Raw genomic sequence first — 26,531 nt, forward strand, 5'->3', positions numbered from 1 at the left:
ACAGCACTCATACTCAGTGTGTGTGTGTGTGTGTGTGAGAGAGAAACAGCACTCATACTCAGTGTGTGTGTGTGTGTGTGTGTGTGTGTGTGTGTGTGTGTGTGAGAGAGAAACAGCACTCATACTCAGTGTGTGTGTGTGTGTGTGTGAGAGAGAAACCGCACTCATACTCAGTGTGTGTGTGTGTGTGTGTGTGTGTGCAGTGTGTGTGGACTGATCCCGGCGCTGAGCAGCGTCCTCCTGCCCCGGATGAACCCGTTCGTGCTGATCAACCTCGCGGGCGCCTTCGCTCTGGGCATCACCTACATGCTCATCGAGATCAGGTGACCTCTGCAGTTTTGATGAACTCGTATAATCGTTTGTATCTCAGTTCCTCCTGACGTGTGTTTGTTGTGCAGTAACTATCACGCCATGGACACCGCGTCCGCCGTGGCCATCGCCCTCATGACCTTCGGCACCATGTACCCGATGAGTGTGTACAGCGGGAAGGTGCTGCTGCAGGTGTGTGTGATGGCGTGTGTGTGTGTGTACTGACTCCTGTGTGACGCTTCACACACTCACGGCTGTCCTCTCTTCTTTCAGACCACCCCGTCTCACGTCATTGGCCAGCTGGATAAGCTGCTGCGAGAGGTCAGTCCTCCTCCTTCGTTAGAGTTCGTGTGTGTGTGTGAGACTCTCTTCATCACTCGTTCCTGGTGTTTTTCAGGTGTCCACGCTGGATGGAGTTCTGGAGGTCAGGAACGAGCACTTCTGGACCATCGGCTTCGGCTCCCTGGTGTGTACCGATCTCTCTAACTGATGATGTCATGTGCTGTTAATGAACGCTCGGCCTATGGCTGTTTACACAAGCTAATTTAGCTTTCAGTTATTAGTCTGTTTATTGCTATAAATCTACATTTGGGTTGATGATGTAATATAAATGATCGTTTTGATGAACCCATATCGATTCTGAAATCCCTATAACAGCGCCCCGCTATCCCATAATCTCAGTAATCTTTGATACCGCTGATATGACTCGGTCTCAGCTCTCAAATCCCGTCAGTTTCATCACATCAGTAATATCATTACGTGTCTGTCTGTGTGTGTGTGTGTGTGTGTGTGTGTGACCGAAGAACCGCTCATCTCTTCCTCTTTACTACTAGTTACAGCAGCAAATAAACATCAGTGTTTTCCCCAACTTTCCCAATTTGGCTTTTCAGGGTCAAAAGTGAGCAGCCTTTAAAATATCTTATAAATCTCTCATTATGCTATATTATCAGCAAATATAGGATCTCTTTGTGAACTTGTTCTCTTTCCTTTAAACACAGATTTGTATTTATTTTTGGAGTTGAGGGATCGTAGGCCTCATTGATGGGAGTTTATAACACACTCTCAGTGTTTATAAGTTCAGTAAGCTGAGGTGTGTGAGCTCAGATCACATACAAACCTGTCCATGAGTGTCCTGATCGTTCTCGGGGATGAACCACTGTGGAAGTACTGTAATATAATTGTGACGGCTGCTTGAAAACACTCCTCTTTGAAATGTCTTTGAGGCCTCGGGCCGGTTAAATAAACTGCTAAGACTAGTCTTACAAGTAATTTTTTTAAACACACAGCCTAATATGATACCAGAAAGCCAGACTGATTGCCTCTTGAGTAACTGCTAGTAATGGCACCATAAGCCTTCCGGTAGGTCTGTAGTCAGTCATTTTATCCCTTAAATATCATCTTTGATCACCAGAATTACACTTTTTTTCTAGGACTGTCAGTTTAAACGCATGATTAACGGTGTTAACTCAAACCCATTTTAACAGTGATTTTTCATTTTTTTTGTCGTGCGATTAACGATCTTTTTGGCCTAGCAAACTTTGTCGTTTTTTTTCACATGCTTTTGCAACAGGACGCGGCATGCGCGGTGCCACGAAAACATTAATTTCAACAGTCTAGCTAGACCGGAAACAAAACTGCACACACTTGTTTGGGCCAAATATTTGTTTACGTTACGCTTCGAGTGGATGACGAGCGTGAGGCAGTGAAGGGATGCCAATAAGATTCTGAATGGAAAGTTTCGTTTTAAAAGTCAAATAAATGCAGTCCATCTGTGTGTGTTTTGTCGTTGTGAACTGAGCGATCATCATCGCAGTCTGAAACACCACTTGATGATGGCCAAGCACACACACACACACACACACACACACACACACACAGCTGATGCGAATTCTCCGCCCCCTTGTCAGTATCAGGACCCCGTCAGTGTTTCTTTCGCCCTTTTATTGATGGACAGTGTTGTGTTGTGTGAGAGATTATTTGCTCCAAGTGAGAATATTAGTGTGAAATTGAACACAGTATATGACAATGTTGATTTCAATAAAAAACGTTTGCGCAAAGCAAGCCGATCCACTTTTGATGAGCGTTAAAATGAGAAACTAATGGGACAAAAAGAAATCAAGCGACTTTTAGAATAGATCAAAATGTGTGGTTAATTGCGAGTTAGCTATGGACATTAATGCGATTCATATTTTAATTGTTTGACAGCACTAGTTTTTTCTTTTAAAAAATTATTCATGCCTTTAAACAGCTTGAATGTCACTCGACACCCTCGCCTGATTATGAATATGCAAATGAGCCCCGCCTCCACTCACTCAGCTCTGAGCTTCACACGTTGATCTGATTGGTTACATAGTAGTTTGTGACAAAACACCAGCGATTTCAAACCGTGTTTTTGAGACTGTGTGTGAGATTAAAATATCCAGGAATTGAGCTACACGCATCAAAAGAATGAGAAGAAATAAGGTTGATGATGTCATTAAAAAATGACAAGTTATTGTGCTGCAGTGATATCAACCTGAATTAGCATGCTAAATCACTAGCCCCGGCCCAGCAGGTATTACCAGTTTGGGCCATGGGAGGCGGTATGCGGGTGGGCAACATTACCACCAGCCAAACTGCAATAGACGAGTAACTCGCACGGCTTGTGGGTGTACTTGAACCTGATGTCAGTCGTGTGGAAAGTACAGCCCACCACTACATTTCAAATGATTGGTCGATATTATGAATGAGGAATACATTTTGGTAAGTTGTAGCATACTGTATCTTTCATCAGTGTTCATGTTTTTTTACAATTAGCTAGTAGAGATGATCGGTTCACCCACCGGCTTGTATTTGAGACAGGCGTCTGTATGAGACGGCCTTTAGTGTTGAGATGTTGTTCATAGAGTCTCTAATCTCTAAAAATCTCCAAATGCTCCATGTCAAACTGCGGTCTTCCAACTTTTTACTATCGTGTCAATTGATTTGATTGATTTGTCAATTGATTTTTTTTTGGACACAAGGCACCTTTAAGGTGGTTTAGCACATTAATAGACATATAAACAACATTAAAAGCTGGACTTCCTGTAACTCGCACTGTTTTTGCACAGGCTGGTTCCGTCCACGTCCGCATCCGCAGAGACGCTGATGAGCAAATGGTTTTGGCTCACGTGACCAACCGTTTGAGCGCGCTAGTCTCCACGCTAACCGTCCAGATCTTCAAGGACGAGTGGATCCGCCCGTCGCTGAGTTCTGGCGCTGGATCGCTCAGTCTCTCGGAGTACGTGTCTTCAGCCGTGGTGTCCGAGCTGAACCCGGTCACGTCCACGCCTGCCAAACCCAGCAGCCCTCCTCCCGAGTTCTCCTTCAACACGCCGGGCAGACACGTGCAGCCGCTGGTGTTCCCGGCCCACCAGCACCGGCTCCCGTACGGCACGCTGGGCCAGGGCATCCAGGGGTCCGGCGTCCGGCTGGGCTTCGGCCTCGGGCCTCAGGGATACAGGACACTGAACATGGCGCCGCACAGATATGGGAGCACTCTTCCCAACACACACACTGACCAAACGAGACCCTGAGCTGCTCACCCATCAAAACCCTGAGTATTTATTGTTACGGGACCAATAGCGACGGTTTTATTCACAATGGATGTTTTATCTGTATTGTTTATTTGTATTAAACTGCTATCAGACATCTTACTTTTCCCGGTGTTCTCATTATGAAAGGCCATTCGTTCACGCAAGCTGTGTTTTCATCCAAAGTTGTGAATTTACATTTGTAGATAAAGCAGTGTTTCCCAAATATTCAAGAGAAGAAAATCATCACTTCCTGGGGAAAGTCCTCATGTCTTCATCTAGGGTACGTACAAGGTGCGAAAAAGAGGTGGAAATCTCTTTTTAACAAGATATGTGAAATTAGGGTTTCATTTTATCGATAAAACAATCTTTTCGCACAAAATTAAAGCTGTAATCTTCTCTGATATAGATTTAGGGACATTCCGCATGGCTATGAGTGTGATGTGTATATATTACAGCTTTCATTCTTCAGGTCCATCATTGTAGAGTAGAGTTCTCAGGCAAGGACGAGACGGTTTTAATAACAAAAAGTGTGGTTTAGAGGCTGTTGTCGGCCACAGCCCACGCTATAAACACCGGCTCATAAGAAAACCACACTTGAACCAGCGAGCCGCTCCTCAACTCTATCTCCCAGGTTCCCCTTGACTCTCCCGAGGGTCGGAGCCTTCATATTCAACTTGAACGACGAATCAATCAAATCACAATAAGACTTGATCATCAAATGTATCCTTATTTGTAACAGAACGGCATTCTGAACATGTTACACTACCCCCCCAACTGAAGTCCTCGACCCCGAGGACACAGTCTCTAAATCTGACTGGGGTTCTCCTCTCCCTCCTAGGACGCCCTCTGAGGAACATGTGATTTTTGACTTCAGGACTTTTGACCCCTGTGAATGTTCACCCTGAGGGATGTCGAGCAGCGGTGTCGCCTGCTGGCCACTACTGGCCATATCAGCTGTTCCAATTACCCCCTCTGTGTGAAGAAAGTACTGTGTCACCATCGCTAAGGGGCCAGCCTATCAGGATGCAGTACCACTTTACACCCCAGAGGAGGCAACTGCACTCTATACACCACCTTCCCTAGCTTGTCCAATATCGGGCATGGTCCCACCCAGTGGCTGTCCAGCTTGGGGCACCTTCCTCTCTTCCTAACTGGGCTGTATACCCAAACTAGCTCTCCGACCCCAAAGTTGCCCCTGTGCAGGTCGTACGCCCTTTTTCGCCGCACCTCTGAGGTCACCAGCTGCCTCCTGGAGTAGTATATTCGGCTCCAGAAGGAACATGAGGGGCATCAGGGGCCCGCCCAAAGGCCAACTCTGCAGGGGTTCTAATCTCCCTACCCAACAAGAGCAGGGCTGGTGTGCATGATGTAGAGACTGAATAGCAGAGCGAAATGCCATTAAAACCAGTGCCAGATGGCTGTCCCAATCGTGCTGACGAGTTGATGCCTTAGAAGTACAGTATCATAGTTCAAACGAATATTTGCAAACAGCATTGCAAACTTACGTAGTTGAAAATACAGTCCTATATTATTGAACCAATGTGGTTCAAAGTAGGTGCGAATATTAATATGGTGATATGACTTGTTGGTTAGTTCTTCTAACGATGCGTCATACTATACAGTTAATCAGCTCAATTGTGTCTCTCAAGCATTTGAACTGGACTGTGATCTGAACTGAGTTTCCTGATAACGTTGTCTCTTAGCGTGCTACGAAGACTCTTAAGGTATAACTTAACTGAAGGTATACCATTTCTAGGGGTGTTTCTCGAACCATGCCTTAGGAAGCCCCTTAAGATATATCTTCTCACGTGCGACATTAGCCGGTGCTGTCCGTGGCGATGGTGCTGAATTTTTTTGACATCGATGGCTCGAGAATCAAGTATTCTCTCGAGCAGGGGCTGCTTCACTGCGTAATGTTATTAAGCGGTGTTCTTTTTAAAAGAAGCAAGTAGTGAAAGTTTATTTATTTGGACTCATGGGACATTATAAAAAATTAGAAATTGCAAACTAAATTAAACCCTGGATATTATTATTATGTTATACAGTTATCCCCTCACATAATCCCCCCACACCATAATCCCCCACCACAAACCAATCCCACACCATAATCCCCCACCACAAACCAATCCCACACCATAACCCCCCCTCCAACAAACTACCCCACACCATAATCCCCCTCCACCAAACAATCCCAAACTATAATCCCCCTCCACCAAACAACCCCACACCATAATCCCCCACCACAAACCAATCCCACACCATAATCCCCCACCACAAACCAACCCCACACCATAATCCCCCCTCCAACAAACTACCCCACACCATAATCCCCCTCCACCAAACAATCCCAAACTATAATCCCCCTCCAACAAACAACCCCACACCATAATCCCCCCTCCACCAAACAACCCCACACCATAATCCCCCCTCCACCAAACAACCACACACCATAATCCCCCCTCCACCAAACAACCCCACACCATAATCCCCCCTCCACCAAACAACCCCACACCATAATCCCCCCTCCAACAAACTACCCCACACCATAATCCCCCTCCAACAAACTACCCCACACCATAATCCCCCTCCACCAAACAATCCCAAACTATAATCCCCCTCCACCAAACAACCCCACACCATAATCCCCCTCCACCAAACAACCCCACACCATAATCCCCCCTCCAACAAACTACCCCACACCATAATCCCCCTCCAACAAACTACCCCACACCATAATCCCCCCTCCACCAAACAACCCCACACCATAATCCCCCTCCACCAAACAACCCCACACCATAATCCCCCCTCCACCAAACAACCACACACCATAATCCCCCCTCCACCAAACAACCCCACACCATAATCCCCCCTCCACCAAACAACCCCACACCATAATCCCCCCTCCACCAAACAACCCCACACCATAATCCCCCCTCCAACAAACTACCCCACACCATAATCCCCCTCCAACAAACTACCCCACACCATAATCCCCCTCCACCAAACAATCCCACACCATAATCCTCCCTCCACCAAACAACCCCACACCATAATCCCCCTCCACCAAACAACCCCACACCATAATCCCCCCTCCACCAAACAACCCCACACCATAATCCCCCTCCACCAAACAACCCCACACCATAATCCCCCCTCCACCAAACAACCCCACACCATAATCCCCCTCCACCAAACAACCCCACACCATAATCCCCCCTCCACCAAACAACCCCACACCATAATTCCCCCTCCACCAAACAACCCCACACCATAATCCCCCCTCCACCAAACAACCCCACACCATAATCCCCCTCCACCAAACAACCCCACACCATAATCCCCCCTCCACCAAACAACCCCACACCATAATCCCCCTCCACCAAACAACCCCACACCATAATCCCCCCTCCACCAAACAACCCCACACCATAATCCCCCTCCACCAAACAACCCCACACCATAATCCCCCCTCCACCAAACAACCCCACACCATAATCCCCCCTCCACCAAACAACCCCACACCATAATCCCCCCTCCACCAAACAACCCCACACCATAATCCCCCCTCCACCAATCCCAGACTATAATCCCCCTCCACCAAACAACCCCACACCATAATCCCCCCTCCACCAAACAACCCCACACCATAATCCCCCTCCACCAAACAACCCCACACCATAATCCTCCCTCCACCAAACAACCCCACACCATAATCCCCCCTCCACCAAACAACCCCACACCATAATCCCCCTCCACCAAACAACCCCACACCATAATCCTCCCTCCACCAAACAACCCCACACCATAATCCCCCTCCACCAAACAACCCCACACCATAATCCCCCTCCACCAAACTTCACACTTGGCACAATGCAGTCTGGCAAACACCATTCTCCTTGTAACTGCCAACCTTTTTAAGAGATTGGCTGCAATCTTTGTTATGAACATGGAATTCAGTTGATGTTATGATGATCATCACCAGCCCAACTTTTCTCAATATTCTTTTCTTTCTAAAAAGGAGGAAGAAGGCTCCATGTTTTCAGAGCGTTTATTACACTCATGAGTTTTATCACAGTGATGAACTGAAGTTGACTTGCTGAGGGGGTGTCAGTGTGTTTTATCCATTAGACCACAGCGGTGTGTTATTCTCAGGACTCTTTTGTGTTCGGGAGTGTGACGGGTTTGATCCTGAAAGAGCCTGACACATTCCCTCAAAGGTCACTGAGGTCAAATCTGTTGCTCTGCATTTTTTGATCTTTGTAAGTAGTGTATGAAGCTGTAGATTTAAGAGGGATTTCTGTTATTTCTTATAGACTTTATTAAAGCTCTGTTTCAGGTTCCCAGCATGCTTTAGTGTTTCGAGAGCGTATCGTGCAGAAACCCCTTTTCCACTTCAGAGGCGACATGAGACTTACACTTCCTGACAGAGTTTCCCTTCCACCCCATTACCTCATTTAGAAAGAGTCCTGTGTGGGTGTGTGTGTGTGCGCGTGTGTGTGAGAGTCTGTGTGTATGTGTGAGAATGTATGTATGTGTGTTTGTGAGATAGTCTGTATGTGGATGTGCATGTACGTGTGTGTGTGCTTGTGTGTTTGTGCTGGTGTGTGTGTGTGTGCTGATGTCTGGATCTTCAGACGGGATCAGCAGGAATCTTAATCGAGCATCTGCCTCATGTTTAAGATGATCTGTGTGAGATCATATTCCTTTTACAAATTAATTTTCAAGAAGTCAAGTACAGTATATTAATATAGTGATTTTCACAATATAGATTGCATCAATTAAAACATAATAACAATATTCGTTTCTTAGTGGAAAAACATGCACGTTTGGTAGAGCTGATCAAGGCTTTTACTGATTGGTTAATTCATTTGAATATCCCCAAGACGAGAAGCAAATGACAGGAAACTCTAGAATTACAGCAGCTGGTCACCGAATCTCCACACCAACACATTGTCAAGGTGTTTGTCCTGGTTTTCTGGATTCACGGTGTCAAAAGGACACGAATAATGAAAAACATTCACTGACCTCATTCTGATCCGAACAGCCACCTGATTGGTCATTCAACTAGCCTATCAGAATTCACATGTCTGTTTCTGATTGGTAGAGATGTAATATCACAGAGCAGAGAAACAGCACAAACCTGATTCAGTCACCTGACACTAAACACATGTACAACTGATCTGTGCTGTTATTGTCTATGCAAGCTTGTTTCCGCCGCAGTTTTTATTGAGTTTTTCTCTTAATTCTGAATTTTCTTAAACATTTAAGATATATATATTTTAATTGAATACATTTAGAATGTCCCTGGAAAACAGACCTCTTCATGAGTTTGTGATTTGGAGTCCAAGTCGAGTCTTCAGTCCATTGCCTGTGAGTTTTTGGCTCTTTGAAAACTCAACAGAGATTATGTTTTTCTCCTGATAATGTGAAAGTGCTTCGTTGCAGTAAAATCTGGACGCTGCTGGTCTGACAGATGGGAAAGCTTACAGGAATGATAATGGGGAGATCATGTGACCTGAGTTTTCCCGCTTCACAGACCAGAGAATTATCTTCCACAAGCGGACCATCACAGTGTTCGAGGCGAACATCAGGCACTGAATGCAGGAGATGATGGATCATGAAATGTGATGGTCTGAAGCCAGCAGGGCTGGACGAGTCTTTGAACATGGCTCTTCAGAGGAATATCTGCATACATTAGTGATCAGTTGTAATCTCCACCCATTGACTTCCTGAAACTGGCAGGTTTTATGTTTCTCCTCATATCTCTCATCTGTCCCGCTGTCTGCAGGTGTTCGTTTGTCAAACGCACAGACTTCTGGGTAAAACTGCTATAAATCATGATGTTAATGTGTATTATTACACAGCTCTGTGGAATACTTGATGCTGATTGGTCAATCACGCCATCCAGCGCTACGTTATTCCCAGATAACAGCAGAAAACAGAAGCACAGGCTCACCCTTGATATAGAATATAGAATGCTAGTGTTAGTGGATCAAGTGTTGATCTTCATCAGTTTCTTGAATATGGTAGAAGAGTCTCAGCAGATCATTCCTCCACAAGGAACAGTCCAGGTGCAGACTGATCTCATGAAGTAGCGTGTGTATGACACGCCAATTCGTATTTCCATTTTTGGCGTGCTATCAAGACGCATAATCGCCTTTCAGCGCGTTTATGAACGCCGTTGACTTAACGTTATATAAATATATGACTTACCTCAACCCCGTCCCTAAACCTGACCGTCACTGGGGTTAATGGCATTTATGACTGGAGATTTGACTGCGTGTTCAGACACGCGGAATGACGCGGACGTTAATGGCGTAGACATACACGCGGATAGCTCAAAATGCGTAGAGATAACACGCCACCTGACTCGAAAGTGGCGTATATGTTTACGCAAAAGTCATGATGTCATGTTGCCAGGTGAAGGTCTGTGAAAGTGATTGTTTATCTTCAGGATAACTCGCCATAAGAAACCGTTTACTAGCAGAACACAGACACATCGGGCTGAATTAGTGAGTTTGTGTTAGTGCAGAGCCAGTGGTTGTTATGTAGGACAACATCAGTGCCTTGAATCTGCCCTGAGCAGCTCGATAAAGACACTCTTACCGCAGCATGTGGATCAGCTGCAGAGGTTTGACAGATGCTGGATGGAGAGAGCATTGCAATACTCCAGTCTGTATACACTCTCAGAAAAAAAGGTACAAAAGCTGTCACTGGGGGTGTACCTTTTCAAAAGGTAAACTTTTGTCCATTTTAGGTACTAATATGTACATTTGAGGTGCTAATATGTTCATTTCATGAGCTAATATGTCCATTTTAGGTGTTAATATGTACATTTTAGGTGGTAATATGTCAATTTTAGGTGATAATATGTACATTTTAGGTGATAATCTATTTTGTGAGCTAATATGTCTATTTTAGGTGGTAATGTGCACATTTTAGGTGATAATATGTACATTTTAGGTGCTAATAGTCTATTTCATGAGCTAATATGTCCATTTTAGGTGGTAATATGTCAATTTTAGGTGATAATATGTACATTTTAGGTGATAATAGTCTTTTTCGTGAGCTAATATGTACATTTTAGGTGGTAATGTGCACATTTTAGGTGATAATATGTACATTTTAGGTGCTAATGTCCATTTCATGAGCTAAACTGTACATTTCAGGTGCTAATATGTACCACTAAGGTAACAATATGTAGCCTTTGGATACAAAAGTGTACCTTTTGAAAAGGTACAGCCTCAGTGACAGCTTTTGTACCTTTTTTTCTGAGAGTGTAGAATGAGAGCTTGGACCAGGAGTTGTCTAGCTCCGATAGGAAGGTCCTGATCCTCATAAATGTTGTGTAAGGAAAATCAGCAGCAGTTCTCGTAATGTGATCTGTGAAGTTCAACTGATCATCAATCACAACGCCATGGTTCCTGGCTGTCCTGAATGTAGCTATGGATGACGAACCTACAGTTGAATGGAGTAGTTGTGAGGAAGTGTGGGTTTGGCTGAGACCAAAAGCAGTTCTGTCTTCACAAGCTTGTGTTGAAGGTGGTGGTCCTTCATCCAGCAGTGAATGTCTGACCGTTTGAGATCAGAGACGCTCCCGTCTGGCTGGAATGAGAGGTAGAGTTCTGTGTTGTCACTAGCCATGTTTCCATCGACACGTTTTTATCCGAATTGAGTGATATCGAATGAAAAATGCCTTATGGAAACAGTAAAATTCGATGAAATTTCATGAAAATCGACTCAAATGAAATACGTTCGGTCTCATCGGATTTTCTCTTGATCGATATACGGCTAATGCGATAAAAGCTGATGGAAACGTTATTTGCCGAATAAATAATGAATTGCGATTAAGTTTTAGGCCCTTTTATGGTTGCAACACGCCAGAAGACGAGTTCATTTCCGGCCTGTTTGCGCACACATGGCGGATGATGTCAACAAAGACAGATGTAAGTGGACAAAGCAAAAAGATGCTTCAACCAAAGGGTTTCCGTGAACCACGATCTCCCAGAACTGATGGAGCGCTCGTTCCCAAACCACAGTCACCTCCGCTGTCGTCGGGCATACGTGCATCGTCATCATCATAGCAATGTTTATAGCGTCGTACGTTTCTTAGGTTAGTTTTGCTTGTTTTTACGTGGCTTGGTTGAATTGTAATGTATAATGTGGTCTGTTATTTCTAGTTAACAGACTGCGCCGTTGCTAGTATAACACGTCGCCATGGACGCAGTTCAGAGACGGAACAGACTATTTTCTTTAGCAGAAGCAATACTCGTTTTTAAATCAATATTTTGTGTCAAATTATTTATTTATTTATTTATTTGGTTGATTTATATGTAATAAGCAGGATAATATATAGCGAGGCGGTTGTTATAGCAAATAAAACCCCTTCAACAACCGCCTCGCATACACTATCCCATTCATATGTCGCTATTAGCTGGCACATAAGCTTTATTAGGCTTCAACTTGTGAAATATTGTTCATTTGTTGGTAGATGGCGCGATCCGTTTTGTCTAACAAAACTTTGTTCGCAAAAGTTCGCTTGAATGTTGTTCGATTCAGTGCGAAAATGAATGGAAACACCTTAAAATGTCTCAAATCAATTCGATATACCAATTTGATCGCAAAACAGCATGTGACGTCATTACGTACAGGTTTTTATTCACTTTAAAGCCGTTGGATGGAAACACACTTTCACCAGCTTTATCCGTATGAGTTTTTTAACCGAACTTCAGATAATTCGATTGACAAGTGGATGGAAACATGGCAGTGTAGCAGTGATGAGATAAACCATGTTTCTGAATGACAGACGCTAGTGATGACATGTAGATGGAGAAGAGAAGCGGTCCCAGCACTGAGCCCTGAGGCACTCCAGTATCTAGATGATAACAGTGATGGGATAAACCATGTTTCTGAATGACAGACGCTAGTGATGTCATGTAGATGGAGAAGAGAAGCGGTCCCAGCACTGAGCCCTGAGGCACTCCAGTATCTAGATGATAACAGTGATGGATAAACCATGTTTCTGAATGACAGACACTAGTGATGTCATGTAGATGTAGAAGAGAAGCGGTCCCAGCACTGAGCCCTGAGGCACTCCAGTATCTAGATGATAACAGTGATGGATAAACCATGTTTCTGAATGACAGACGCTAGTGATGTCATGTAGATGGAGAAGAGAAGCGGTCCCAGCACTGAGCCCTGAGGCACTCCAGTATCTAGATGATAACAGTGATGGATAAACCATGTTTCTGAATGACAGACGCTAGTGATGTCATGTAGATGGAGAAGAGAAGCGGTCCCAGCACTGAGCCCTGAGGCACTCCAGTATCTAGATGATAACAGTGATGGATAAACCATGTTTCTGAATGACAGATGCTAGTGATGTCATGTAGATGGAGAAGAGAAGCGGTCCCAGCACTGAGCCCTGAGGCACTCCAGTATCTAGATGATAACAGTGATGGATAAACCATGTTTCTGAATGACAGACACTAGTGATGTCATGTAGATGTAGAAGAGAAGCGGTCCCAGCACTGAGCCCTGAGGCACTCCAGTATCTAGATGATAACAGTGATGGATAAACCATGTTTCTGAATGACAGACGCTAGTGATGTCATGTAGATGGAGAAGAGAAGCGGTCCCAGCACTGAGCCCTGAGGCACTCCAGTATCTAGATGATAACAGTGATGGATAAACCATGTTTCTGAATGACAGACGCTAGTGATGTCATGTAGATGTAGAAGAGAAGCGGTCCCAGCACTGAGCCCTGAGGCACTCCAGTAGCTAGATGATAACAGTGATGGATAAACCATGTTTCTGAATGACAGACGCTAGTGATGACATGTAGATGGAGAAGAGAAGCGGTCCCAGCACTGAGCCCTGAGGCACTCCAGTAGCTAGATGATAACAGTGATGGATAAACCATGTTTCTGAATGACAGACGCTAGTGATGTCATGTAGATGTAGAAGAGAAGCGGTCCCAGCACTGAGCCCTGAGGCACTCCAGTATCTAGATGATAACAGTGATGGATAAACCATGTTTCTGAATGACAGACGCTAGTGATGACATGTAGATGGAGAAGAGAAGCGGTCCCAGCACTGAGCCCTGAGGCACTCCAGTAGCTAGATGATAACAGTGATGGATAAACCATGTTTCTGAATGACAGACGCTAGTGATGACATGTAGATGTAGAAGAGAAGCGGTCCCAGCACTGAGCCCTGAGGCACTCCAGTAGCTATAGATGATAACAGTGATGGATAAACGATGTTTCTGAAAGGAAAGACCTGAAACACTGGAGCACCCTAATACTGATGAAATCATGGAAATGCATGTTTTGAGATTTAGAGCAGATCAATGGAGATTTAGTGTTTTTTAAAAATAAAAAGTTTTTCGGGTTTTAATAAAATCTATGTATTTTTTTTTTCTTTATTAAAGTTGGTCATGTGTGACATATTTGAGCTTCAGGAACAAGAACAAATGCAGGGCGGGGCTTGATTGTGCCTGTGGGGAACTGATTGGGTGGTTTCCTATTGGTGGATCTCATGTGAGTGACAGGTTATAGCCCTGCCCTCGTCATCAGAGAAGAGAAGAGATGCTGCAAGAGGAAGTTATCTATTCAATATTCTTAACACAATAATAATGTGCACTGATCAACCATTTATCATAAACACGGCAAGATTCCACTTTGATTTCACGTGACTAAGCACGTGACACATTTACTCACCCTCATGCCATACAAGATGTTTATGACGTAATACTGCAATATTCCGTTAAAAGTAAGAATGATCAATAATGACTTTATAATGACTTGTGTTTTCACTGTAAAGCTGACAAGTGATCATGGACTGTTATAATTTAGCAGCTTTATAGATTATGTTCTGTAGAGGGTTCACAATATCGCTGTCCATTAGTGTTTGTTTTAATATAAACCTTGAATGACCAGCGAGTAACGGCAGTCTGTGTTCACAGATTAGCTACTGTCACAGTTTGCTTAACCTCTGACCGGCGCTCGGCAGGGGGCAGAGCCTGGAAACACAGTCCTGTCGTTACCCAGATTACTTTACGATTAGTCAGGCACACCAGGGAGGAACTACGAGCGACACACACACACACACACACACACACACACACACACTTCCCCACATCACGCTACTAATGGCCTTCATAGGGCCGCTTTATTGTTAAACCGGAGCAATGGGTGTTTTGTGTGTGAGAGCATCCAGTGTCACTGCATTACCTATGACACATTAAAGCCTTCATTCTGTGAACTGAGGAGAGATTCATGATCTCGTCTGGAGTCTGGAGGAGAACGGGATCTCTATCCTGTGCTCTCCTTCTGTACTCATATCCTCCCTCGAGTCAGCTCCACTACTGTGCTTTTTTAAGGCGCTGGCCCTTTAAGAGCAGTGTTTTGTGTGTGTGTGTGTGTGTGTGTGTGTGCGTGCAGAGAACTTAGACCTGTTCATGGATCACATCCGAAGCTCCTCCTTCTGCTCAGATCGTCCTTGCTGTTTGTGTGTACAGAGAGGAATGGCAGCTGAACAGACCCTAATCTGCTTTAACGTGTGGAGGGTTTTGACTGTGTCTGTTGCTCGACGGCTGTTGTTATGGGACGACATCTGGATAAAACACACTCTAATATGACACACAAAAAAATCACTGGATCTACATTGTTCTGGTTTGACAGTCTACGTCTAATAGAAGAACTCTGTTTCTTGACTCAATTATAAGGAGAAACGTCTTTCATGTGTAGGCTAATGAGTTTTTATAGAAGAGTGTTTACAAGCCACTTAATTTATAATATTGAATTAAAAGTGAGTTTACACAAGATGAATAAAAGTAAAACTAAATCCATAAAATGATGATCGCATGATGGGAACATCTAGGCTACATGAGAAGCGCCAGATGGCAAGATTGCGGGATTTCTACTGTAGAATAAGATTATGAATAAGAGCACACGATGTAGATGATGCTCTTGTGCTTTAGGGATATAACACACTCTGAACCTTCACTGAGGAGGAGATGCCTTCAGAAGCGCAGAGCCGTTGGAAAAGCTAATTATTTATAATGAATTGTCATACTTTTACAACAGCCAATATTTCTCTTAATTGTTGCGCAACACACGTGTCTCAAGACTGGAAGATGTTGCATTATTAAAGCATTAGAATATATAACTCCACAATCAAACTCACATAATGTACTTCATCGTTGCGGTTTTTATTCCTTGTGAATTTTTGTCTGTGACAATAGAGAGAATTAAACTGATAGCTTATTTTTTAAATCTTTGATAGACTGATTTTGCACACCATGCATGAATTAAATGATTTAAATTGCCTGTACTTGGCTATAATTTATTATAATATGCTGTTATATTTATAATAATTGTCACGTTATTAAGGGGTTGCATGTTCCATGTTGTGCTTCTTCAGAGAAACGCTCATGCAAAAGGTACTTCTTTTATTTTAACAAATTATTCAGCATGTTTTTGATTCTTTATTTCTTTTTTTAAATTACAATTGAAATTTCTGTTTACATAAGAGAACATATTTTGACTGGAATAATTTGTTGATTAAATTTCTAAAGTGTAGGCTAATAAGAGCATCTCTGTTTAAGAGACAGTTTCTTGCATTTCTGAGTTTTGACGGTGCATTTCAAAACAAATGTGAATTGGAAGAAAAAAACATTAATTTCGCCCTATCTGCCATTATCATACATGGCTTCTTCATAAGTGCTGATTTCAGTCTTTTATCAGTCGTGAGAAGCATTAAACAATCCACATTTGAAATGTAATCTGATAAAGGGATTTCTGTTCAATACATATCATTAGATGTAAAAAAAAAAAATTGAAGACAGGCACTTTTTCTGTTTATGATTATTATTTATATTTTGCATATTTCCACACTGTAGCTATTTTTAGTATGAATAGGCCTCCTCCTGCTATAGATAACATCCTCAGTGAACAGGAGCAGAAGACCCGAGAGCTGCACTAAATCTAATCAACTTCAGAAGTTCAGTCGTTATCAGTTCAACGAGTCGGTGTAGATATCGTTTATTTCGAATATATAGCCTACAACATTTCATTCATTTACGTCTTCAGGGATTTAAGAGTTTTCGAAGAGTGCGCATGTGCATCGCGTGCTGTAAAGCTTTTGGTTCATTCTGGCAAAATAACTGAGAGAACAGGCTGTAGTCCTCAGACGCTGTTCGTAATTTATATAAACAAATCGAGCATTAATTCAAATCTCAAATGTGTTCATCACACCTGAGTGACATCATTAACCACCGTGGCTGAACGACAGGTTTGCGAGAACTCGGTTTCTGGATAAACTCGTATAAGTTCGCCAGCGAGAGGTTCGGGAACCAACACAGTCTCATGAAGATGCGTATCTATACCACGAGTGTCATTTCTCGTGGCATTTATACGCCAAAAGTGTTTTTTTCGTGTATGTGGTACGCACTAAAAAACCCTGGGTTAGGTTTAGGGGGGAGGGGGGTGGGGAGTTCGTGCGTTTTATACGCAAAAAAGTGTGTATCATATGTACGCGAAAATTGGCGTATAAATGCAACGAGAAATGACATTCGTGCCATAGATACGAACTTTCATGAGATCGGGCTGCGGGAACCCCAAATGAACTGGTGGACTCTGTATGGAGGTATGTTTGGGGCAAAACTACTGAACGCCTGTGACAGTGGAGTGTGTCGTTGTAGAGAATATCCACACGTGTGTATCGGTCAATCTGAAGTCACAGAGAGAAATGTTTTAAGAGTTGCACACTTTTTTATCTTCCACAAACACACCTTCCTTCATTGCAGATCACACAGAAACTCATAGTCATACGCTCATGTTTTTTCTACAGTTGCTGCAATGAATATGGTGCAAAAGTCACAGAGAAATTTTGCTCATCTGCAAATCAGTGTGTGAATTCATCCGATGAGAGTTGCACACTTGTAGAATATTATTTCACAAATGTCTTGTATATTTTTCTAGCACAAACACAAGTACGAATAACTACAGCTGCTTGAATCTGCCGCGACGAATCTCAAACACTGTTTTTTCGCTTTCAAGTGACAAGTTTTGCCTCTTTTTCAACAAGTGCACCGTGAAATGTGGTGCAAAAGTCAGTTGTGCGTCTGTAGAGGCAGTGGGCGGAGCCTACATTAATATTCATGAGTTCTAGTTCACCCTACTCATTTCTCCTCATGTGTGATTTGTAGAGCTGCTGCAATGAAGAATTAGAGAAGGTGTAACTGTTGTGTTGTGTTTGTGGAAGATGAAAAAAAGTCTACAAGTTTGCAACTTTTAAAACATTTCTCTCTGTGACTGATACACACGTGTGGCTACACACTCCACTGCCCGTTGTTTTGCTCCGAACATCTCTCCATAACTCAGAGCCAGGAGAAGATAACCGTAATTAGAAGTGACTTCTAAAGCCAGTGATCCATGCAGGTTATTAGTGTTGTCACGAAATGGTGCAGATGCTCCTGCGCATGCGCACTGCTCCTCTGCCGGCTCATGTTACAGTGTCTCCGAGACTGAAACCTGTGCATGCGATGGAGAGCCGAGGATCTAGACCTTATTCAGAGCAGCGCCATGACAGGTATGAAAGTGAGGCTGTGAGGGATAGACTTACCGTGTTTCCAATGGCATCCGCTGTAAAAAGCTGAATAAAGCTTCTAGATTACTTACAATTTTCCACAGCTTACACTGTCGGGAGTTTTTTGTCAACTGACATTTCTTGGAAAGATATTTTTCCAGTGTTTCATGAGCGGAACAATCGGAAAACACATTAAATAACAGTACAGCCCATTGAAGAGATGCATGTCTATCCCTCACAGCCTCGCTTTCATTCTCATTAAAAATCAAAGATGGCGCTGCCGTGAATAAGGCGTAGGCTATGGAAATCTGGATCCTGCGATCACACTGAACCAGTTTGGCCTTTCGACGGCCTGTTTAGTGTTGTGTTTATCCAGAAAAAATCACCAAAGACACATTCAATATACATTTCCCTGATAGTCACAGAGACGTCTAGTGGATGTGTGCGTTTACATCTGGAAGACGTATTTTTAGCGTTTGCTCATCTGCAATAGGCTACGTCTATAGGGCGTTTCCTGTCAGATGTCTAATAGACGTTTAGAAGATGTCTTTGAGATGATTTAGCATGCATGTTAAACTGACGAGATGTCTATCAGATGTTATTAAACAGCAGATGCGTTCCAGATGAAGTGATCTTTAACCTCGTAGACGTGTGTGTCTGCTATCTGGGTTATGAGGAACTGCTGAACAGGGGTGTGTTTCCCATTCAACCACAATAACTCGCTGCTTAACTATTATAGTTATACAGTTTACAGTGGCGATTCGGTTCATATTAAACCGCGACGATAACAGTCATAACGGGATTATAAATCATTATATGACGATTATTTTTTTGTCCTCATACAGACTTAGAAAACTATAGCCTAAGTACCGCCCGAGAGAAGTTCAGGCTGACCCACTGAATCAATTATTTTAAAGGGACAATTTTGTTTTTTAAATTAAAGTATTTAGGTCTTTTCACATTATTAAATGGTAACGCCTTTAAAAAGGAACTATTTAATTAAAGGCCTCTCATTATTAAGATTAATTATAAATGGCCTATTTTTCTTAATTGTAAAAACGTTCTTCAACAATTCTCTTAAAATTATTAAACGCCTTCATGCAATAATTATATTGCCATTTATCTAAAATTCTAAATTATTCTAAAATGTGCTTCAAGGATTGCCGGACAAAACACAAAGATGCGCGCTTCTGCTGGAATCACGGGTTAGACCTTGAATATCTGTTTTTAAAGTAAACTAATTATATGTTTAAATCATAGCGCTTGTAGAAAACATTTTGCACAATTTTGACATATTGTTCGAATATGTTTTTAAAAGATTTTAAATCTTATTTTTAAGGTTTTAAGGTTTATCAGTTTAATTAATTGCCTCACATTGAATTGAATAATTATTTCGTATTTTAATTTAATAATTGATTAAGGATTGTTAAATTACTCAATTCAAATATGTAAGAATTTTAAGGATTTCATCAATTCAATTTGATGTGATTTTACTATTAATTAAAATTGCTTAAACCTTAAAAATATATTTATATATATTTCAGTGTAGGCCTACCTATTCTTCGGAAATGTTCACTGAGAAAAAAATAGCATCTTTTGTGTTCCACAGAAAAAGGGTTTAATGATTGTTTTAATAACGTCGGTCTGTAAAACATTCTAACTTTCTATGCAATGACATGTGTTGTTGTTGACATTTTAAGTTGTTTGCAAAACGAAATCTACATATCAAAACATTTATTTCCGTTTCTCGACAGACTGCTCGTGCAATCTTAGACCAAACGCCTTGCGCTACTGTTTCATTCATGTGTCCACGTAATATATTCTTAATTAATAATGTGGTAGGCTACATTTCTGTGGATAGGCCTATACTACTCCTAAAACAAAAAGGCGAAACCAATAGTCAAAACATAATTTAAATATTGTTTTATGTGTAAAATAATCACAAGAATCATAATAATGCCATGCAGGCTTGGTATTTTTTCTAATGATTTCCGCATGCAATTAACGGTAAAATTAGAAATTATATTTGAATTTGAGGTATTTATGTATATTTAGCAGTAAACAAATATTACAGCTAAAGAAACATGTTTCAAATGTTTTATTGCTGAACCACCATAAGCCAAAAATGCACGATATAAAGAAAATCTTTAATTTATTATTATTGTGATTAAATGCAATTTAATTAGGCTAAATAAAAAGAAAAACTCATATTATGCCCATATTATACATTTTCAAATTTAAAATAGAGAGAGCTCTGTTAAAATCCAAGAAACAAACATTTATTGTTTATTAATTTAGTACAAATTCTTCATTTTTTAAATACAAAAGCGTTTTTCTTCTCTCAGCGCTAATGAAGAATATCTTTTTTAAAAAAGTGCAAAACTTTAAAGCAACAGTGGAAGGAGGAGTGATAATGCCACCGATTCAGCTGATTCCAGACCTGAGCATCCTGATAGTCACTGTTAGCCTACATTAGCGGCCTGTTTTCAGAAAACTAAAACACAAAAACTTCCGTAAACTAACCCGAGCCTCAGACCAATGGACGCCATAAAGTGCTTTAGTTGTTTGCATAGTAATGTCAGCCTCTAGCACGCGTCTCTAGCACGGCGTGCAATTTATTCGCGAAAACGAGTTTTTCCGTGCATATGAAACGCAGTTTTAGCGTGCATACACGCACTTTATGGATACGCCTACTAACTTCTACATGCATCATAAACACGCAAAAACTCATTTCCGCGTGCAAGATAAACAAGAGACACATTACATGATATTAGGTTAGAATTATGTGAGAGTTTCTTTTTTGTTAATATAAAGTGGATTGTGTTTTTAGCCTATAACCTAGGCTATTCGTGTATCTATTTATGCCTAATATATACATTTTAAATGTTAATTCGTTTGTTTTTCGTAAGCTTGAAAATCATTTATTCATGCAACTTGTGTTTAATTTGTAGCTATAAGATTTATATGTAAAATGTAATATTTAACAAGCTGAGTGCAGTCTGGTCTAGTGGTCCGAGGTTCTCCTTAAGTTTCATTTATCAGAAAAACACGGGTAAAGTGGGCCTATGGCTACGTAAAAGAAGTGCTAGTGTGTAGATCAAACACTGTTTGACATGCATGCATGCCTCGGTGAGCTCCACATAATCATACAGCATATTCCACATGAATGTGTAGCAGACTGTATCTGGGACCTGAGAAAATACAGATAAACGAAAGTCTTGATGAGTGTGTGGGACTCAGACTCGCAGTTCATCACTGTTGAGACCCGACACACAGGCCTGGACTCAGGTCTGTAGATGGATCATAATGGATCATGGATGGATACAAGGACATCAAATACATCTAAGAAATAAAATATAAATTAACTCGACTTCGAACACTCTAGCGTTATAAATAATCGCATTATTTTGGCTATTTTTCCACCAAAATGTTAGAAAGCACGCGCTTTCGAAACACATGAAAAGCAGCTCAACAATGATCGTGAATTGCATGGAAGCATTTAGTCTGTATTGAAGCTTGTTTTCGCAACGGATTATAGTTTTTATCTCACACTTCTGACTTTTCCCCTCGCAATTCCGAGTTTATATCTCAGAATAGCTAATGGTGAAAAACAACTCAGAATACAGTGTTAAAAATAAAGGTTCTTAAATGGTATCGATACTTCCAAGAAGAACATTTCACATCCTTTCCGTTCCACTAAAGGTTCTTTAGATTATTAGAATACTCTCCACATTAAGATGTTTCATTTAAGAACTGTTCACTGCAAGGATCTTTGAGGAACCCAAAATGGTATGGCATCGCTTGGAAAACTCCCTTTTTGAACCTTTATTTTTAAAAGTACGGCTTAAACTCGCAACTGCAAGAAAAAAAGTCAGAATTGTGCGATGAAGAGTCGCGATTACCCCTTTCGGTAATAATTTGTCGGGGGTCGAAATTCGGCACAACAGCGGAAACAAGCTTCCGTGATTATAGTTTCAGCGCATCCCTCAGAGTGAGTCCGGGGAGAGCCTGTCCAGGCGGGCCGAGCCTGCAGGTGCGCCGCCGCAGAAGGAGGAGAGAGATGTCCTGAGGGAGTCTGAGAGGAAAGTCTGCTGAGAGCTGAAGGAGTTCTGCTGGAGGCCCGGAGGAGTGTGCAGGAACCCCGACAGTATCCCGCCGGGAGCCGAGCTCATGCCGAAACCGGGCCGAGTCGCGGGCTCAATCCCAGGACCGAAAGAACCGTAATGACCTTGATTCAGAAATCCGTGCGACGTTCCGTTGTAATGTGGATGGTGTAAAGACAATAAAGGCGATATTTGCCAGTACAGAGGATTATTCACCGTCTCGTTTATTCCCAGTCCCAATGGGGAAAACCGAAGTCCTCGCTTAATCGCCAGTTTCCCTCTGGAAGTCGCCGAGCGCCTCCGGAGTTTCCCCGTGGTTCCCCCGATAAACACATCATCGCTCGAGGGGTCCAGCATCCAGTAGTTGCCCTTCCCAGGGTCGTCGTAATGTCTCGGCACTTTAACGAAGCATTTATTGAGACTCAGATTGTGCCGGATGGAGTTCTGCCAGCCCTGCTTGTGTTCCCGGTAAAATGGGAAGTTTTTCGTGATGAACTCGTAGATTCCGTTCAGCGTGAGTCTCTTCTCCGGGCTTTGCCTGATTGCCATCATGATCAGCGCGTTGTAGCTGAACGGGGGTTTGTCGAGCTTCGCGGGTTTGTCGGCTTCTTCTGCATCTTTGAGTTTCCCCGAGTCGGGCTCCATCTCCACGGGCTCCGGAGAGGGGTTCGGGTCGGTGACCTTCTGCAGTGTGCTCTTCTCTGGAAGAGTCGTGTCGTGTTTATCACTCTTAGACGGAAGCAATAGACTCGTGATACTGAAAGAACTCAGTTTTTGCAGAGTCGTTGATTCTTTCTGATCCATGTCTCTTTATCAAACCGCAGCGAGAGTTTGTTTGGAAATAAAGGTCAGGACATCATCTGTGAGAAAAAGCACTTGGAGAGGAGAAGCAGAGCCAGAACTAGAACAGAAATTCGCTAATTAAGGAGGTTCCCTGATGTCGTGTCGTCACTGAAGGGGTGGAGCCTCGACTGGATGTTTTAGAGTCGGTTGATCCTGATCAGATACGCGCTCAAAGCTAGACAAGTCAATAGTTTTATCATTCCATGCTCTCTCTCTCTCTCTCTCTCTCTCTCTCTCTCTCTCTCTCTCTCTCTCTCTCTCTCTCTCTCTCTCTCTCTCTTCTCAGTTTTACAAGCAGCATGGACACTTGTCAAGATTTCTCGGGAGTCAAACAATGCCCATAGTTTGTGGCAGAGAGAAGAACCGCTGCTTTTTAACTCTGCATTGAATATGGACATTTCCAAAGACATTTCATTCAGGAAAAGTGTATGGGCTGCAAAAATCACAAAAATCGGACACTTACCTGAAGGTGAATGGATATCAGCTGAGACTTTTGCTGGAAAATTGGGAATAAGATCAGTTCGAAAATTTTGACTCAGATAATTGAGTCTTTGCCACAGAATTATAGACTTTCATTAGAAACTGATAATGGAGAGCTGAACATGTGTGACCCAGAATTAAACATTGCAGCGGAGACGGAAAGCTGGGAAGAAACTGAGGGTGGAGTTTTATCTTTTAAGACACCTCAGTTAGGAGTTTTCAGCAATGCAGGAAAAAAGGTGCTGTACACATTATGTGTGAAGATACTGCATCTTAATGCTCTTACAAACGTAAAAGAGAGGTGTTTGGACTACAGGTGTTTCCCCAAGGGCAGATGGAGGACCTTGTACAAACCTCCTATTGAAAATGATCTGGAGATCTTCATTGGAGGATAGTGCATGGTATAATAGCCACGAACAGACACAGAGCACGTCTTGATCTACAGGTGAGGGAGGGATGCCCTTTCTGTGGGATATCAGAAACTGACTTTCATTTGTTTTTGGATTGCTAGATTACAACTGTTGTTTCCAATAATTGATGTGTCAGACCCTGGGAGAAGTTTACTCACCTATGTATTTTATATATGGACCTAAGTATAAAAAGAGTAAATAGGAGTCCCATGTCTTAATGAATTTTTTACTTGGACAAGTTAAAATGGCTATTTGGATGTCACATAAAGAAAAACTGTGGTAATGAGTCCTGTGATGTTATGCTTAATAAGGTCACGATTAAAAATTGAGTACACATATTACAAATTGGTCAATGACCTTGAAACTTAAAAAAAAATCCAAATGGGGTGTGAACCAGTGTATTTGTGACGTTGATTACAATGGAAATTTAATTATTTTTTAAAATGTGTTTGTTTTTTGATGTGATGTCTTGAAATATGATATTTCACTGTATTTATGATTGGAATGATAAGGGAAGGAAAGGAAGGAGAAAGGGAAAAACGATATATTTTTCTAAGTGATTTTTAAAGTCAAAGTAAAGTCTCTCTCTCTGTCTGTCTCTCTCTCACGTGGTGCATGCTGGGAGTTTGTGGGTGAGAGTAGCATGGGCGAGAGTGAAGTTGTGAAAGTTCACCAGTTTTTTTTTCTTTCTTTTTTCCTTTTTTCCTACTTTTGCATAGTGTTATTGGAAAAAGTGAGAGTAGTGTAAGAGAAGAGGAGGATGGCGTTCAACATGGAGACGCCATCTGTTTCAGGTGTATGCCGCCGGAGGACGGCGTGACGGTTGCGGTGGGGGAGAAGGTAGGCCATGATGAGAATATTTCCTCTGCTTCCAGAATGAATAGAGCCGTAGTCGGGTTTTTTTAAACAACAACAACTTGTAAATCAAGTGATCGAAAGTGAGCTAGTCATTAAAGATGAATTGGTGCAAGTTACACCGCTGCATAACGCATCTAGTAGAATAGTGATTTCGAATGTGCCGCCGTATCTCTGATGACGTATTGGAGCGTGAATTAACTAGTGCGGTTTGGCAAAATTGCGAGTCCGTTCAGAGCGATTTCTCTGGGGTGTAAGAACCCGGCTTTGAAGCATGTGATGTCTTTTAGGAGACAGGTTTACATGTTTTTAGAATCACCAGATCGTACACTTAACGTTTATATTAAACATGAAGGGGAGCATATGATTTATGCAACTACCGGAAGTTTGCGTTGTTTTGAATGCGGTGATGTCGGCCACAAACGGCAGATGTGTCCGCATAAAGATCGTGGACAGGAAAACAATGTCGCAGTGATAGAGGCTAATGCTCAGGATACTTCTATACAGACGGGTCAGGAGGAGATTTCAGGCCTCGCGGAGGTAAGACAGTCAGAGGAGGTTGATGTGGTTTTAGCGGCGAATACTTCAGAGAAACCTGTGGTAGCGGCAACCAGTTCAAATAATGATGTCAGTGATGATGAGATGGTAAAGAGTAAAGAACACGTAGTTTTTGAACAGAGCAGTGAATGTGACGAGAATGTGTACCCGAGTCCTAGTGTTGATCATTATGTGTGATGCAGAGGATGCTGCTTTGTCAGATGAGTCTGCTTCTGTGCAGGACAGGGACTCCCGGAAAGCAGGTTGATGTCAAAGAATTATTTCCTGATGTAGAGAAGTTTGTCAAGTCAGTTACAATTCTTCAGAAGACTGTGGGAGTTGATCTGCTTAGTGAAAAGAAGTGGTTTTGTCTAAAGAAGCACTTGACTACTGTTAGAAAGTACCGAAAAATTGAGAAAAAGAAAACATCAAAAGTACTGTTGTAAACAATCTTTTTTTTCATGCATCACATGGTCTTTTTCTTTTTTGCTCTTTTCTGCCTGTTTGTTTTTTCTTCCACTATTTTCTGTGGAGGCATTGAGGGTTGGCTCACTTAACATTATGGTGGAAGGGATGAATGTGGATGGATGAAAGCGTGCTCTGATTTCTGAAATAATAGAGCAAAAAGAATTAAATGTTGTTTGGATTATGGTGGAAGGGGCAATATGTGCATACTATAGTCATAAAACAAATGAGTGCTGGGGTGGCAATCTTATTCTCTTCAGGTATAAGAGTTAATGTTTTAAAAACAGACGAACCTGTAAATGGAAGATTATTATTATTAGTAAAGGCTGATATTGATGGAGGTTTTTTTTATTTTGTAAATGCATATGCACCTAATGTGGGGC

At 42.2% G+C, this 26,531-nt stretch overlaps 3 protein-coding genes across 3 annotated transcripts in view; 2 read left to right on the plus strand and 1 right to left on the minus strand.

The window, feature by feature from the left end:
• The window catches only part of slc30a6 (solute carrier family 30 member 6), a 12,826-nt gene extending 8,843 nt beyond the window's left edge, over positions 1–3,983 (plus strand). The window contains exons 11-15 of the mRNA XM_039690361.2: positions 204–323; positions 399–501; positions 583–630; positions 707–775; positions 3,399–3,983. Of these exons, the coding sequence (XP_039546295.2) occupies positions 204–323; positions 399–501; positions 583–630; positions 707–775; positions 3,399–3,863 (805 nt within the window). The 3' untranslated portion in view covers positions 3,864–3,983. The remainder of the gene's footprint in view (positions 1–203; positions 324–398; positions 502–582; positions 631–706; positions 776–3,398) is intronic.
• Positions 3,984–20,544: 16,561 nt separating this feature from the next.
• Positions 20,545–23,500, minus strand: foxg1d (forkhead box G1d). The gene has a single exon (XM_039690381.2). The coding sequence runs from the start codon at positions 23,360–23,362 to the stop codon at positions 22,442–22,444; it is 921 nt and encodes a 306-aa protein (XP_039546315.2). The 5' UTR covers positions 23,363–23,500; the 3' UTR covers positions 20,545–22,441.
• A 1,439-nt stretch (positions 23,501–24,939) lies between these two features.
• Positions 24,940–26,531, plus strand: part of LOC120492189 (inactive phospholipase D5) — a 33,482-nt gene continuing 31,890 nt past the window's right edge. The window contains exon 1 of the mRNA XM_089117381.1: positions 24,940–25,131. Within this exon, the coding sequence (XP_088973507.1) occupies positions 25,090–25,131 (42 nt within the window). The 5' untranslated portion in view covers positions 24,940–25,089. The remainder of the gene's footprint in view (positions 25,132–26,531) is intronic.

This window comes from Pimephales promelas, chromosome 11 (genome assembly GCF_988280905.1).
Source record: "Pimephales promelas chromosome 11, fPimPro1.hap1.1, whole genome shotgun sequence".
Taxonomy (NCBI): domain Eukaryota; kingdom Metazoa; phylum Chordata; class Actinopteri; order Cypriniformes; family Leuciscidae; genus Pimephales; species Pimephales promelas.

What these genes read in the sequence shown, in the direction of transcription:
- foxg1d (XM_039690381.2), bottom strand. Translation starts at nt 23,362, where the DNA reads ATGGATCAGAAAGAATCAACGACTCTGCAAAAACTGAGTTCTTTCAGT.